Source organism: Lynx rufus, unplaced genomic scaffold (genome assembly GCF_022079265.1).
Source record: "Lynx rufus isolate CCGP_SWC_20201006 ecotype Redwood Valley unplaced genomic scaffold, mLynRuf1.p SCAF_13, whole genome shotgun sequence".
Taxonomy (NCBI): Eukaryota; Metazoa; Chordata; class Mammalia; order Carnivora; family Felidae; genus Lynx; species Lynx rufus.
Window position 1 is genome coordinate 58,133,464 of NW_025814827.1, and position 15,222 is coordinate 58,148,685.

At 33.2% G+C, this 15,222-nt stretch overlaps 1 protein-coding gene across 1 annotated transcript in view; it reads left to right on the top strand.

The window, feature by feature from the left end:
- The window catches only part of MIPOL1 (mirror-image polydactyly 1), a 239,146-nt gene that overhangs the window by 60,446 nt on the left and 163,478 nt on the right, over positions 1 to 15,222 (top strand). The window contains exon 8 of the mRNA XM_047074696.1: positions 14,504 to 14,611. Coding sequence (XP_046930652.1) covers positions 14,504 to 14,611 — 108 coding nt within the window. The remainder of the gene's footprint in view (positions 1 to 14,503; positions 14,612 to 15,222) is intronic.

A 15,222-nucleotide genomic window follows, 5' to 3' on the forward strand; every position in this document is an offset into this window, starting at 1 on the left:
CATTAATATGTCAGAAATTGCAAAGTGTTTAAAGTATACATATTATATTTCTTCAGAGACTGAAAGGAAAGATGATCCTAATGAGTGAACTGATGGGAAATATCAGCAAGGAAACCAAGTCTAGGAAGAACCTAATTGTAAAACTAAAATGGCAACATCTGAAGTGAAAAACTCAGTGGACAAACTGACCAGTTCAGAGACTGTACAATAAAAGATTAGTGAACGTGAAGACAGATCAGTAGAAATTACCCAACCTGAAGTAAAGAGAAAAAAATGAAAGTAAAAGAACACAACCTTGATGATCTGTGGGACAACATCAATCAGTCTAACAAGTGTGCCACAGAAATCCCTAAAGAAGAGAGAAAAAAGAATAAATATTTGAAAAAAGAATTTCAGAAGATTTTTCAAATTTGGTAAAAACAATCTTCTAGATCAAGAAGCTCAGTGGACACCAAGAAAAATAAATACAAAGAAATTTTTACTTAGGCTCATCAGAATCAAACTGATGAAAACCTATTTAAAAGAGAAAATCTTGAAAGCAACCTCAAGGATGGGCACTGATACATACATGGAACATTCCTGCGAATGATGGCTGACTTCTTATCAGAAATAATGAGAGTAAGGAGACAATGGCCATAACCTTTAAAGGAGTGAAATGAAAAGACAAAACCAAAAACTGTCAACCCAGAAGTATATATATAGTGAAAATATCCTTCAAAAATCAAGTAAAACCATGTAAAATGTAGCAGAACTATTTTACAGAAAAGTGAAAGATCAGAGAATTGAACTCCAGTGTAACAAGATCTAGAATATCTAAATATTTAGAAATTGAATAGTGCCCTTTAAGAAAAAAATCCAAGAGTCAGTGTAAGTAGAGAAAAGTGAATTAGAAAAATACTACAAATTTAAAATTATGAGATAATACATATCAAAATTTCGAGACGTAGCTAAAGCAGTCTGCCAGAGAAATTATATAGCTTTAAATATTTATGTTATGAGAAGAATCATCCACAATCAGTGATTTAAGTTTCCATCTTAAAGATTAAAAAGATAAGCAAACTAAACACAAAGTAAGTATAAAGAACAAAAATAAAATAAATGTAAAAGAAATATGAAAGAAAGACAACAGAGAAAAGTAAGCCAAAGTGACTTTTTTCTGAAGATTAGTCAAATATATACGTTCTAGTAACAGTGAGCAAGGAAATGTGTCAGAGAAAGACAAATGTGATATGATTTTGCTCATATGTGGAATTTAATGAACAACTGAGCATAGGGGGAAAAGAGAGAGGCAAACCAAGAAACAGACTCTTAACTATAGAAAACAAACTGAATATTACTAAAGGGGAAGCAGATGGGGGGATGGATTAAATAGGTGATGGGGATTAACGAGTGCACTTGTGATGATCACCAGGTGTTGTATGGAAGTATTAAATCACTAAATTGTAGATCTGAAACTAATATTACACTGTATGTTAGTTAACTAACTGGAATTTAAATAAAAACTTAAAAAACTGAAAAGGAAAACTCAGATTTGTAGTATCAAGAATGAATGGAAGGATATAAGTACAAATTCTACATTTATGAAAGGGTACAGTATTATGGAGAATTTCATGGTAATGAATTTGATGACTTATATGAAATGGACAAATAAGTTGAGAAACAATTTACCAAAATTAGTTATTCACTATTTCAATTACTTGTGTAAGTTTTACTAAGTTGTGCTTTTCCAGATTTGTCCATTTCATCTAGGTTATAAAACTTTTAGGGGTGCCTGGGTGGCTCAGTCGGTTGAGCGTATGACTTCGGCTCAAATCATGATCTCATGGTTTGTGAGTTTGAGCCCTGTGTCAGGCTCTGTGCTGACAGCTCAGCCTGGAGCCTGCTTTAGTTTCTGTGTCTTCCTCTCTCTGCCCCTCCCACACTCACACTCTGTCTCTCTCAGTCTCAAAAATAAATAAACATTAAAAAAAATTTTTTTAAAGACTTAGAAAAATTGACAACCCAATTTTGAAAATTTCATGGAAATATAAATGACCTAGAATACTCAAAAAAGTATTGTAAAAATAGGAATTTGAAGCATTCATACTACCTGATTTCAAGACTTATTGGGGCGCCTGGGTGGCGCAGTCGGTTAAGCGTCCGACTTCAGCCAGGTCACGATCTCGCGGTCCGGGAGTTCGAGCCCCGCGTCAGGCTCTGGGCTGATGGCTCAGAGCCTGGAGCCTGTTTCCCATTCTGTGTCTCCCTCTCTCTCTGCCCCTCCCCCGTTCATGCTCTGTCTCTCTCTGTCCCAAAAATAAATAAACGTTGAAAAAAAAAAAAACTTTAAAAAAAAAAAAAAAGACTTATTACTCAAATAAGTCTTGAAGTCTTGTAGTTATTATTCAAAAACTACAATATGTCTTGTGCATATACAAATCAGTGGGACAGTGTAGACAGCCCAGAAATAGAACTACTCATATATAATCATTTATTTTTTTTGCATTTTTAATAGCTTTATTGAGATGTTCATGCTATTCACACATTTAGTGTATGATTCAGTATTTTTTATTGTATTTACAGAGTTGTGTATTCTTGCAATTTTAGAATATTTTAATCCCAAAAGAAACCCTGTACACACACCCCAATACCCCTCCCCTAGCCCTAGGCAACCAGTAATCTGCTATCTGTCCCTATAGATTTGCCTATTCTTTTATATAGGGGAATCATACAATATGTGTTTTTTGTGTGACTAGCCTCTTTCACTTTACATAATGCATTTAAAGTTCATCCATGTGGTAACATGTATTAGTATTTTTTTGCCAAATTATACTTTTTAAATTGCCAAATAATATTTGTATGGATATACCACATTTTGTTTAACCATTGATCAGTTCATGGACATTTGAGTTGTTTCTATTTTGTGTTTATTGTGAATAATGATACCGTGAACATCCATTTACAAATTTAGTGTAGATATATATTTGCTTTTTCTTTTGGGTGTATACCTGGCAATAGAATTTTTAGATCATATGGTAACAATGTCTGACATTTTGGTGAGCTACCATTTTGTCTTTTTGTTACTGGTTTATTTCACTTAGCATAATGTCATCAATGTACAGTGTGTCAGAATTTCCTTCCATTTTAAGGCTAAATAATATTCCATTGTGTATATATACCACATTGTGTTTACTAATCAATCAGTGGATATTTGGGTTACCTCTACCTGTGGTTATAGCGAACAATGCTGCTAGGAACATGGGTGAAGAAACATTCTGAGATCCAGCTTTCAGCGCTTCTAAGCATATACCCAGAAGTGGAATTGCTGCATTGTGTGATTATTCTGTTTTTACTTTTTTGAGGAACCGCAACACTGTTATCCACAATGGCTATGCCATTTTATATACTCAGGAGCAGTACACAAGTCTTCCAATGTCTCCATATCCTCAGCAACACCTGTTATTTTCTCTTTATTTTATAATAGCTATTATAATGAGTGTGAGATAATGTATTATTGTGGTATTTGTTTGTAATGATTACTGAGGGTAGACATCTTTACATATGTTTATTGGCCATCTGTATGTCTTATTTGGAGAAATGTCTACTCATATTCTTTGCCTATTTATTAGTAAGATGTATTTTTTTTGTTTTTGTGTTATAGGAGTTCTTTATATATTCTATATATTAACCATTTATTAGATATATGATTTACTAATATTTTCATCTGTTCTATGTGGTGCCTTTTCATTCTTTTGATTGTGTTCTTTGATGTACAAACGTTTTGAATTTTGATGTAGTCGAGTTTATCTGTCTTTTGTTGCCTGTGTTTTTGGTGTCATATTCAGGAAATCATTGCCAAACCAATGTCATGAAGCTTTTCCCTTATCTTTTTGGCTAAGAGTTGTATAATTTTAGCTCATACATTATTTAGATATTTGAGGCATTTTGCGTTAATTTTTGTATATGCTGTAAAGTAAGTGTTCAACTTTATTATTTTGCATGTGGAAAACTAATCTTCCCAATACCATTTCTTGAAAACACTGTCCTTTCCTCCACCGAATGGTCGTAACCCTTATAAGAAATTATTTGACCATATTTACAAGAGTTTATATTCCTGAGCTTTCTATTCCGTGGTTTACATGTCTGTCTTTATGCCAGTACTACACTCTTCTGATTATTGTAGCTTTGTATAAGTTTTGAAATCAGCATATGTAAAAACTGTATATGTCATGTTTTATTGGTGATTGGTGAATTGACCCTTATATCATTATAAAGTGTCCTTCTTTCTAACAGCTTTTGACTTAAAGTCTATTTGCCTGATACTATTAATAGCAACTCCTGTTCTTTTTTTGGCTACTGCTTGCATGAAATATCTTTTTCCATCTTTTCAGTTTAAGCCATTGCGTGTCCTTAGATTTAAATTGAGTCTATAGCAGACCATACATCCTGTTGGGGTGTTGTTGTTGTTGTTGTTGTTGTTGTTGTTGTTTCCATTCTGTCCTTTGAAGAATTTAATAGTTACATTTAAAGTAATTACTGATAGAGAAGGACTTCCTGTTGGTCTTTTGTTCATTGTTCACTATGTGATTTGCAGTTTCTTCAATCTGTGCTTCCTCCCTACTGCCTTCCTTTGTTTTCAGTTGATATTTCTATAGTGATGTGCTTTCATTCCCTCTCATTTCCTATTGTGTATAATTCTGTAGAGATTTTTGTGGTTTGCCATGGGATTGCATAAAATATCCTAAAACTTATAGCAATTTATTTTAAACTGATAACTTCAATCACATAACAATTATACTCTTTTATATCTCTGCCTCCCCAATTTATGTTGTCACAAATTATATTTTTACATATCATACACTCATTAACATAGATTTATAATTATTTTTATGCTTTTGTCTTTAAATTCTATACAAGAATAAATAGTATGTTTATAAACCAAAAATTACAATAATACTAATGTTTATATTTGTCCATATATTTACCTTTAGTGGCGAACTTTATAATTTCATATGGCTTTTTATTTACTGTCTAGTGTCCTTTTTTTCATCTTGAAGGACTCCTTTTAGCATTTCTTGTTAGGGCAGGTTTAATGTTAAGGAACTCCCTCAGTTTTTGTTAATCTGAGAATGTCTTAATGTCGTCCTCATTTTTGAAGGACGTTTTTGCTAGATATAGAGTTCTTATTTGACACAGTATTGGGCTTTTTTTCCATTCAGCAGTCTGCGCATCCCACTGCTTTCTGGCCTGCAAGGTTTCTCCTGAGAAATCTGCTAGTAATTTTATTAAGGGTCCCTTCTGCATGAAAAGTTCTTTTTCTCTTGATGCTTCCAAGATTCTCTTTGTTTTTGACTTTCAATGGCTTGATTATAATGTACGAGTCTCTCTAGATTTATCCTACTTGGAGTTGAGTTTCTGGTATTTTTATATCCTATATTTTCTCAAATTTGGGAAAAATTCAGCCATTATTTTATTTTTTTTTTAATTTTTTTTTTCGACGTTTATTTATTTTTGGGACAGAGAGAGAGCATGAACGGGGGAGGGGCAGAGAGAGAGGGAGACACAGAATCGGAAACAGGCTCCAGGCTCCGAGCCATCAGCCCAGAGCCTGACGCGGGGCTCGAACTCACGGACCGCGAGATCGTGACCTGGCTGAAGTCGGACGCTTAACCGACTGCGCCACCTAGGCGCCCCCAGCCATTATTTTTTCAAATGAACTCTTTGCCCCCTTTCTCTCCCTCTTCACTTTCTTTGAATCCCCTAATAAGTCCACTTGATGGGACTGTAAATCCCTTTGACTCTATTCACTTTTCTTTCTTTTATTTTATTTTCTTTTATTTTCTTTTATTTTATTTTATCATCTTGTCTTATCTTACTTTATTTTATTTTATTTTTTGCTCCTCAGACTCAGTAATTTCAAATTAACTTTAAGTTCACTGATAATTCTGCCTGTTTGAGTCTGCTGTTGAACCCCTCTAATGAATTTTTCAATGTAGATATTGTGTTTTTCAGTTCTAGATTGTCTGGTTTTTTTTAAATAATTGTGTTAATTTGTTGATATCCTCATTTTATTCATAGATTGCTGTCCTGATATTAATTTTATGTTCATGTTCTCCTCTACCTCATTGAGCATACTTAAGACAGCCATTTAAAGTCTCTATTCAGTAAGTTTGATTCACTTTGTTCCTTCAAATTGGCCATGATTCCCTCTTTCTTTGTATGCCTTCTCATTTTTTTTTATTGTTGGAAATTGGGCATTTGAACAAATATCCACATCTCCCAGTCTTTATGGACTGACTCTATACAGGAGACTTTGACTAATGAGAGTAGTGTGATGGCTCAAGTTCTTCTTGGGCCTTTTCTAGACATGCATCTTCCCTGGGCCTATGTATGCCTTTTTCTCAGTTCTTCCCTTTACTTGGCTGCTCTAAATGTCCTAATTTCCCTTAGAGTCTCATACTTGCTTCTTTGCAGGTCCTTGGATATCTGTTGTAGTCTTCTGCTAATAATTTCTTGACTGCAGACACCTAAAGCTCTACATTTCTTCTATAGTACTCATTCATCACGGTATCCACTGTTGCTTTCAGCAACTTCCAACCTGATATCCAAACTATGCCATTCTTCCCATCAGTACTCCACAATCAGACAAGGCAGAAACAAGTCCCTTGGACCACCTGTAGACAAGCCAGAATGTTGGAAAAAAAGTCCCATTTTTTTGTCTTATCCAAAGAAGGAACTGGGAATTGGACAGCCTGCTTGCAACTGACATCTCTGTGATGTGCCAGGGGGGACAGTCCAGGAGGGGCAAGTAAAAATGCCACAAAATCTCCTACTAATTTGAGAGTATCTTTTTCTTGGCTGAGGGTTCATTTGGTTGCTGCTGATCCTTAACTGGTTTCTAGAATTCCCATAAAGCTTGGCTCATACGTTGCTTACTTTTTATTTCCACTGGGGAACTTGGGCCTGGAGCGTCATCCTACACCCTTTTGCAGAGGTCACTGTCATTGTGACTTTGATTTGTTTTTCCCTAATGACTAATGATGTTGTCTTGTCTGTTTTTGTGTTTATTAGCCATTGTATATGTTCTTTAGAGAAATGTTTCTATTCTGATCCTTTGCCCATTATTTATGTGATTATTCTTTGTGTTACTGAGTTGTAAGAGTTTTTTTATATATCATACATACAAACTATTTACCACATATATTATGTGTAAATTTTTTCACGTTCTTAACGATATCATATGGGGCACAAAAGTTTTTTTTATTGTGAAGTTCATTTTATACTTTTTGTCACTTGAAGGCTCAGAAGGTTATGCTTAATATAGTGTCACTAAGATTTACTCCTAAATTTTTTATCCTAAGATAAATTACTCCTAAGGTGTTTTCTCCTAAGATTTTTATGGTTTTGGCTTTTACAGTTAGTTTTGTGATCAGTTTTAAATTAATTTTTCTGTATGTCTTAAGCAAGTTGTCTAAGTTCATTCTTTTGCTTGTGGGGCTCACTTGATTTTAGACCAGGGCATCAGTTTAGTCCATTGAGGAAAGATAAGACAACAAATAGTGGTGCAACAGCTGGGTATCAGTTCGGAACTAAAAGGAGTCTTGACTCTCCATGCTGTAATCAAAATTAAAGTCAAGGAGGACTGTAGACCTAAGCAAGAAAGCTAAAACTTGAGGAAAATATCTTTATTACACTGAGTGAGGGGAGCATTTCAGAAAGGACAGAAATAGCTCTAACCATAATGCAAAAATTGATAAATGTGCCTTTAACAACATTAAGGATATCATCAAAGGCCAACTTTAAGAAAATGAAAAGATAAGCCACAGCATGGGAGAAAATATTTGCAGTTCATGTATCTGACACAAGACTTAAATATTAAGTATGTTTAAATAATTCCCTCAAATAGATCATAAGAAGATAAACAGTCTCCCCTAAAAATGGGCAGAAAATTCACAAATGTCCAATGAACACATGGAAAGATTATAATTTGTGAACAGGGAAACACAAATTTAAATGTGATACTACATCACATGAATTATGGCATCTGAAATTTAAAAGACAGACACAACAGTTATTGGTGAGGTTGTCAGCAACCAAAATTCTGATCCACTGCTAATGGGAGGAGAAGATGGTACAACCAGTTTTGAAAACTGCTTGGCAGTTTCTTATGTAGTGGAACAATATCTACTCTGTGACGTAACAATTCCATTTCTAGGTATTTAGCCAAGGAAAATGAAAATATATGTACATTGTAAGAGTTGATTAATAGTATGTATAGTAACCTTTATTCTGAAATAGAGATGCAAACTATGATTTTTCAGATGAAAAGCTTTTCATGAATGCAACTCACATAATAAACTTAAAGAGTATTACAAAAATAGTATTTTAATAACAGCATACTAAATAGATTCCTGCATACATGTGGATACCTCTAAGATAATTGTCATCTTTACTAATCCTTTTACTTTGTTGTTTAAAATGTTTCTTGGAGTGTCTGGGTGGCTCACTCAGTAAGCATCCGACTTTGGCTCAGGTCATGATCTCGCAGTTTGTGAGTTCAAACCCCATGTCAGGCTCTGTGCTGATAGCTCGGGGTCCTGGAGCCTGCTTCAGATTCTGTGTGTCCTTCTCTCTCTGCCCCTCCCTTGCTCACACTCTGTCTCTGTCTCTCTCTCAAAAATAAACATTAAGAAAAAAAATGTTTCTTTAATCTTTTTTTAAATAACTCAATAGTTTAAAAGGACTAAAAATTACTGTGTTTGTTACTAAATCCCTAGTTATTTACTTTCTTATGGTGTTTTTGAAATGAATATATGTAATTAAGATATATATGTACAAATTTGTAGAAATATGTCATTGTGTGGCATGTTGCCTGGTGGGTGCTTGTATCTTGTCTAATGGAGGCTCAGTGAATATTTACTGAATATATGTTTTTAAATATGTGTGTGTGCATGTTTGTATATACACACATATCAGCTATAGTACATGTGGCTTTAGAGTCTCATTCACCTAATTTTTGTTTTTCTTTTTTAATCTTTGGTATTTTTAAACTTAATACCTCTGAGCATCATATAAATATTGATTTAAACTGTTACTGATATTTTTCCGAGGCTTTAAAGAAACAAGTTACCCTTTGAATTTGAAAACTCTTTATTCCAAGTTATTGCAATGAAACAAAAGCATTCTAGTTACTGTTTTGAAATCTAAAATGAAGTGATTTTTAAAGATTGTTCTAAATTAAGAAGAATAAAAACTTATTTATATAGTCCTAAGTGCTTCCAAACATCTGCAGTTCAAAGTACATAATTCACATTGACACCAAAGTGTAGCGTCTGTTTTGACTGGAAGAGTCTGTTGTTATTTTTTGTCTGCAAAAGAAAGAATTGTATAGCATCCAAGTGGAGTGACGTTTGATTGTATGCAGTCAGAATGGTCCGTGACTGAAAGCAGATTGTACAGGAGAAACGGGAGCTGTTAAAAACTTATACAATATTAGAAAACTTTTTGTTAAAAACTTAAGGCATATTAATCTTTCGGAAAGAGCACATAGAGTAAAACAGTGTGAAACAATGTATTATCTGCTTGATATAATTCTTCATTATTTACAACAGCAAGTAAAAGGAAATTACTGCTGAAAACAGATCTTGTATTAAAAATGGGCCAAATCATTTTATGATAATTTTTATAAATTTTTATATTTTTTATGTTTTTATAACAATTTTTATATTTTATATGTTTAGTTCACTCGCACTGTAGAATTAATTGTTTGTTTATAGAGAAAATTTTAATCCTTTTTTTCTTATCAGTGAACCTACAGACCACAGAATCTCTGAGCCCCTGAGATATTTTTACCATGCTACAGCTGTCCATCTTTTTTTTATCTCTATCCCCCTCTCATTTATTCTTTCTCATGTTATTTTGAAGGAAATACCAGATATAATATCCTTTTTATCTGTAACTTTTATTGTGTATTTCTTTTTTCTTTTTTTAAGTGTATTCATTTTGAGAGAAAGAGAGAGTGAATGAGGAGAGGGGCGGAGAGAGAGGGAGAGAGAGGATCCCAGCAGGCTCTCCCAGAGCCCTCCACAGAGCTCAAACTCATGACCTGAGTTCGTGAAGATCATGACCTGATCTGAACTGTGAGATCATGACCTGAGCTGAAACTGAAAGTTGGACTCTTAACCAACTGAACCACCCAGGCGCTCCTTACATTGTGTATTTCTAAAAGATATGAACTGTTGCTTATAACCACAGTATCATTATCACAACAAAAATATTAACAAAGAGTATTGTGAACCATCTGATCAGTTTTCAAATTCCAGTCATTCCATAAATATCATAACTTTCTTCTTTGTTTGAATCTGTATTTAATAAGAATTACACATTGCAAATGACTGAATTGACTCTTAACACTATTTTTAATTTATAGATTCCCTTTCTATCTCTTTTTGTCCTTGGAGTTTATTTTTTAAACACATTGAGTCTGTTTTCTTGTAGTTTCCCAGTTTATTGATTGCATCTCTGCAGTGTCATTTAATGTATTCCTCTCTTCTCTGTAAGTATCTATAGGCTTGATTAGATTTAGATTACTGTTTGTTACCAAGACTGCTTTACAGGTAGTTTTGTGTTTTATCTGGGAATACATGTTGGTTTGTGAAAGAACTACGTGAGTTATTAACAGGTCTCAGTGGTCTATTAATGATCTCAGTATATTAGTATCTCTTAGTTTATTAATGACTTCAAAATTGTGATATTCTAATACTCCTTTTTTTTTTATTAGCTTGGATGCTTCCATAGCCATTTTCTTATCTATTCTTTGACTACCCAGTGGTAAAGTTTATATAAGAAAGGGTAGATAAATTCTTGGCTTATAAATTCCCCCACAGTGCTAATTAGTTTTTTAAAAATTTTATTGTAATTATAAATTTAATAATTTAAACATATTCTGTGTGTTACAATATATTTCACTTACTATCCCTATTGGTGATCATATTGTCTCTTTAGCTACAGGAGAGCTTTTCATGTTTTCTACTGAGTGCTTTCTGAGTCTCTTTGATAATTTCTTAGTCCTGATTAATGCAAAACTTCTGCTAAGAACATGTGTTCTTGGATCATATTGTATATTTCTTGTCCCAGACCTGGAGTCAGCCATATATCCATGGAGTCCTATATTTTTAGTAGGAAATGGTACTTGAAACTCATAGGGTAGGTGCTAAAAGTACTCATTGCTACCGGATTTCCTGTTATTTCTATCTTTTTCAATGGGCAGAACTAGGAAATACACAAACACACATATTTTTTAAAGGTAAAACCCTTTGTATCCTCATACTGATTCTTCAGTTCAATTTCTGAACTAAAAGGTTTTTTACGTATTTTATCTTTCATCTTTATTTTCGTCTCATTTGATGTGAGCCCTAGTTCCCAAGGGCACTGTAACGGTATACAGATAGCATTTACTTAAGTTCAATTAAAAAAATGTTTTTTAAGTTTAAAAGATATAAGAAATCTCCTAAGTCTCAATTTATTCATTAGAACTTTTAAGAATATTAATATTTGGCAGAATATGATCAGGGAAAGTATTATTTTTAATTATGCTAGTTCAAAATGAAACTCTAAAACCATGGAAGATGTTATGTAATACTTGATGTAGCAACATGCATTTTCTCTAGCATTTGTCTTCTTTCTTTTCGTTCATTAAAGTAGGGAGGATAACTAAACAACTTGAAAGTGTAGTCCTTTAGGACACTTGCTAGTTTGAGTGGTCCCTGGGCCTTATCTTCTATCCCTCTTGTACTTCATGGCCATGGAAACTGAGCCCAAGTATGCAATGTGGATAAATGCCCTCAGGTCAACAGTAGCTTTATTGTTCTTAAGTTATACTTCTCTGTTTGACTACAGTGTTTCATATTTTGTGTATTATGTAAGTAGGAAAGAAGTCTCTATCCCTGGGTTATTTCTGATTTCCTACTTACTTCCTTACTTAAATAGGTGGTCAACTTGTGACCATGATTTCTCACTTTCTTCAAGCACACCCTTGACATTTCTCCCTTTCCTCCTGTGTTCTTCCTCTTTTTCTTCATTCAACTTATAAAATCATGTTCCCCGAATAAGCCCAACTCAGATGTCATCAGCTCCATGAGACATTCTTTTATCCCATAGCCAAAATTATCTCCCCCACATTTGTAAATTCATAAGTCATAGTCATTCCGTTTAAGTACTTAATATGTAATAATTTTGTATTAAAATCAATTGAAAATGTAGAGGTTAATTCTAGTAAAGAATACTTCTGCTGGATTGTGATGCTCACTGCTATGTCTTACTCGTTTTCATGCCTCATGATTTGTGTCTTCACAAAACATTTATGTTTTGGTTGCATTTATGAGCAAATATTTGAATTGTTACAGGCAAAATGGGACAGATATAAATCATGTGTAAATCATGTGTCCCTTCCAAATGAAGGCCAAATGATGTAATGTCACAAAGGTTTCATTCAAATCATTTTTAAAATGTGGTAAGTAATTTTTTAAAATCTTATTTATTTATTTTGAGAGAGAGAGTGAGTGGGGTAGGAGCAGAGAGAGAGAGAGAGAGAGAGAGAGCGAGAATCTCAAGCAGGCTCCATGCTGTCACACAGAGCCCAAAGTGGGGCTTGATCCCATGAACCATGAGATCATGAGATGAGCCGAAATCAAGAGTTGGATGCTTAACTGACTGAGCCACCCAGGCACCCTTAAAAACGTGATAAGTGATTCAAGTTGTCACACAGCACATGTTGGAATATTCATGGCAACATGAAATGATCTGCCACTATATTATATTTGACTATAATATAGTCAGCACTATATGTGCAGAACTTAATTTCAACAAAACTTTATCTGGTAAATTAAATTAATATTTTAAAAATCTTGATTTTGTGATTATTTTACTTCATTTATAAATATATTTTGGTTTTACAGTTGTATTATATATGCATGAGGCATGTATATTCAATGTTGTATTGTAAAACATCATTCTATAATTTAAGTCAATATCAGCAGTTTGGTATGACATTTCTTTTAAAAGGATTTGTGGGGCGCCTGGGTGGCTTAGTCGGTTAAGCATCACAACTCTTGATTTTGGTTAGGGTCATGATCTCACAGTTCATGGGATCAAAGCCCTGCTCTCTGCACTGATAGCACGGAGCCTGCTTGTAAATCTCTTCCTCTCTCTGCCCCTCTCCTGCTCACGTGCACCTGTGTGCATGCATGCTCTCAAAATAAATACACAAACTTAAAAAAATAAAAAATATAAAAAGATTTGTATATTACTAAGGCTTGAGAAATACTGATATGGACTAAATATTATAGAGGTCAGAGGCAAAAAAAATCAATGTTAGATGCCAAATTGGATTATGACTGTATCTTGATTATTTTGTAATAATGATTTTTAATTCATTAGGACAACTAGCCACTTGTCAACTAATCTAGAATTAACTTTGTATAGGTATTTACTTACTGGTTGTTACTTAAATATCCTAATTTTTTTAAGTTTAATTTTTTAGTAATGTCTACTTCCAGCGTGAGGCTCAAAATCACAACCAAGAGTCCCATGTTCTATCCAACTGAGCCAGCCAGGCATCCCTTAAATATTCTAACTTACAAATAGATAAATTAAGGAGTGATTTTTTAACTTTTTTCCTGAAAGATGGCTTTAGTACTTTATTCCTTTAGCTAATCCCCCCATGTATCTTGATATGGTCCTGAATTACAGCACATCACTTTATAATTATTGTGTAAAATGTTCGATATATTTATATGAAGATCTTGTATTCAAATGTCATAGTTCAATTATTTTTTAACATATTTGCCCGTTTATGCTTTTATTTATAATTTCTTTTTTTTTACTTATATTCTCATATATTTCCTGTAGGTCAGAATGTCATTTCATATTTGTTATCACTTGTTTTACTTAAAAATAAGGTTTAGCCAAAATAGAAATGAAAAACATTTGTTTCCTTAGTTGTTTCCAAACCTATAGCACTATAGTTACTACTTTCTTCCTTACACAATTGTTTCCTTAGATATTTCTAAAAATCTGGAAAACCTCTTAATATGTATTTTATAATTGCTATTTTAAAAAAATTAATAAAAATTCATACAGAATACCATATTGAGGTTTACTTAGAACCCCATGTGATTTTTAGATGTTTTTATTCAACCAAGAGATACCTAATAAAAACCATTTGATCAATGAAGAAAATAATTTTAAATGTAGTTTGATCTTAATTTTATGAAAGCACAAAGTATTTTTCTAACTCATGGTAATATTTAGATTAATAAAAGATAATTGCAATTGAATTGCCAGAGTACTATAAACAATATTATTTTGTTCTTATTCATCATTACTTTTAACTTAATATTCTTATTGCGAAAGATACCTTGTCTTTTAGTGATTGCAGTGGTATTATTTACATTAATTCATATGGCTTGTTTGAAAAAAAAATGCTATAACTCCTTTACTTAATGGGATTCTTCCCTTGTGGCAGTGCAAACGGCTAGAGCAGGAGCTTCATCATCTGAAAGAGCAGAACCAGACTTCAGCAAACAACATGAGACATCTGACTGCTGAAAACAATCAAGAACGTGCTCTGAAGGTAAATCTCTGTTCCTTCTTACAGGCAAATTAAGGTTGTAAGCCCTTGGTGCCAGCTTTCTGTGCTGCATATATCAGTTGTGTACATTTCCGCAGAAGTGAGCTGTGGTGTTTGCCAACAACCCCTTCTTTAAACACAGATACAGCACCCTTCTGTTATGGTATTATTTTATTTCATGTTATGTGTACATGAAAACAACATATTTTCTGAATTTTGAGTGGTGGTATATTAGTACTTTGGGTTCATTCTGTTTCTGATTTTACATTTTTACCTTTTGTAGTTAATAAAAAGTGGCCACACTATAAAAGAAAAAAAATTAAACCATGAGCCTTTTCTTCACATCAATATTTATTACACTAATCTTGTAATATTATTAACTCACAGAAGTGACTCTCCCTGAAGGGTATGTGAATATATTTGGGAATTGAAATAGTACTTAAAATGTTACTTATTACAAAAAAAAAAAAAAAAAAAGGAAGAAGATAGTGTACCAGAACTTGAAACAAGTGTACATTTCATGATAAGAGGTTCTGTTTCATTTTAGTATAGATCCAATAATCATGAAAATAGATCCAACATCGTTTTTATTCTACTAATTATATATTTTTTTC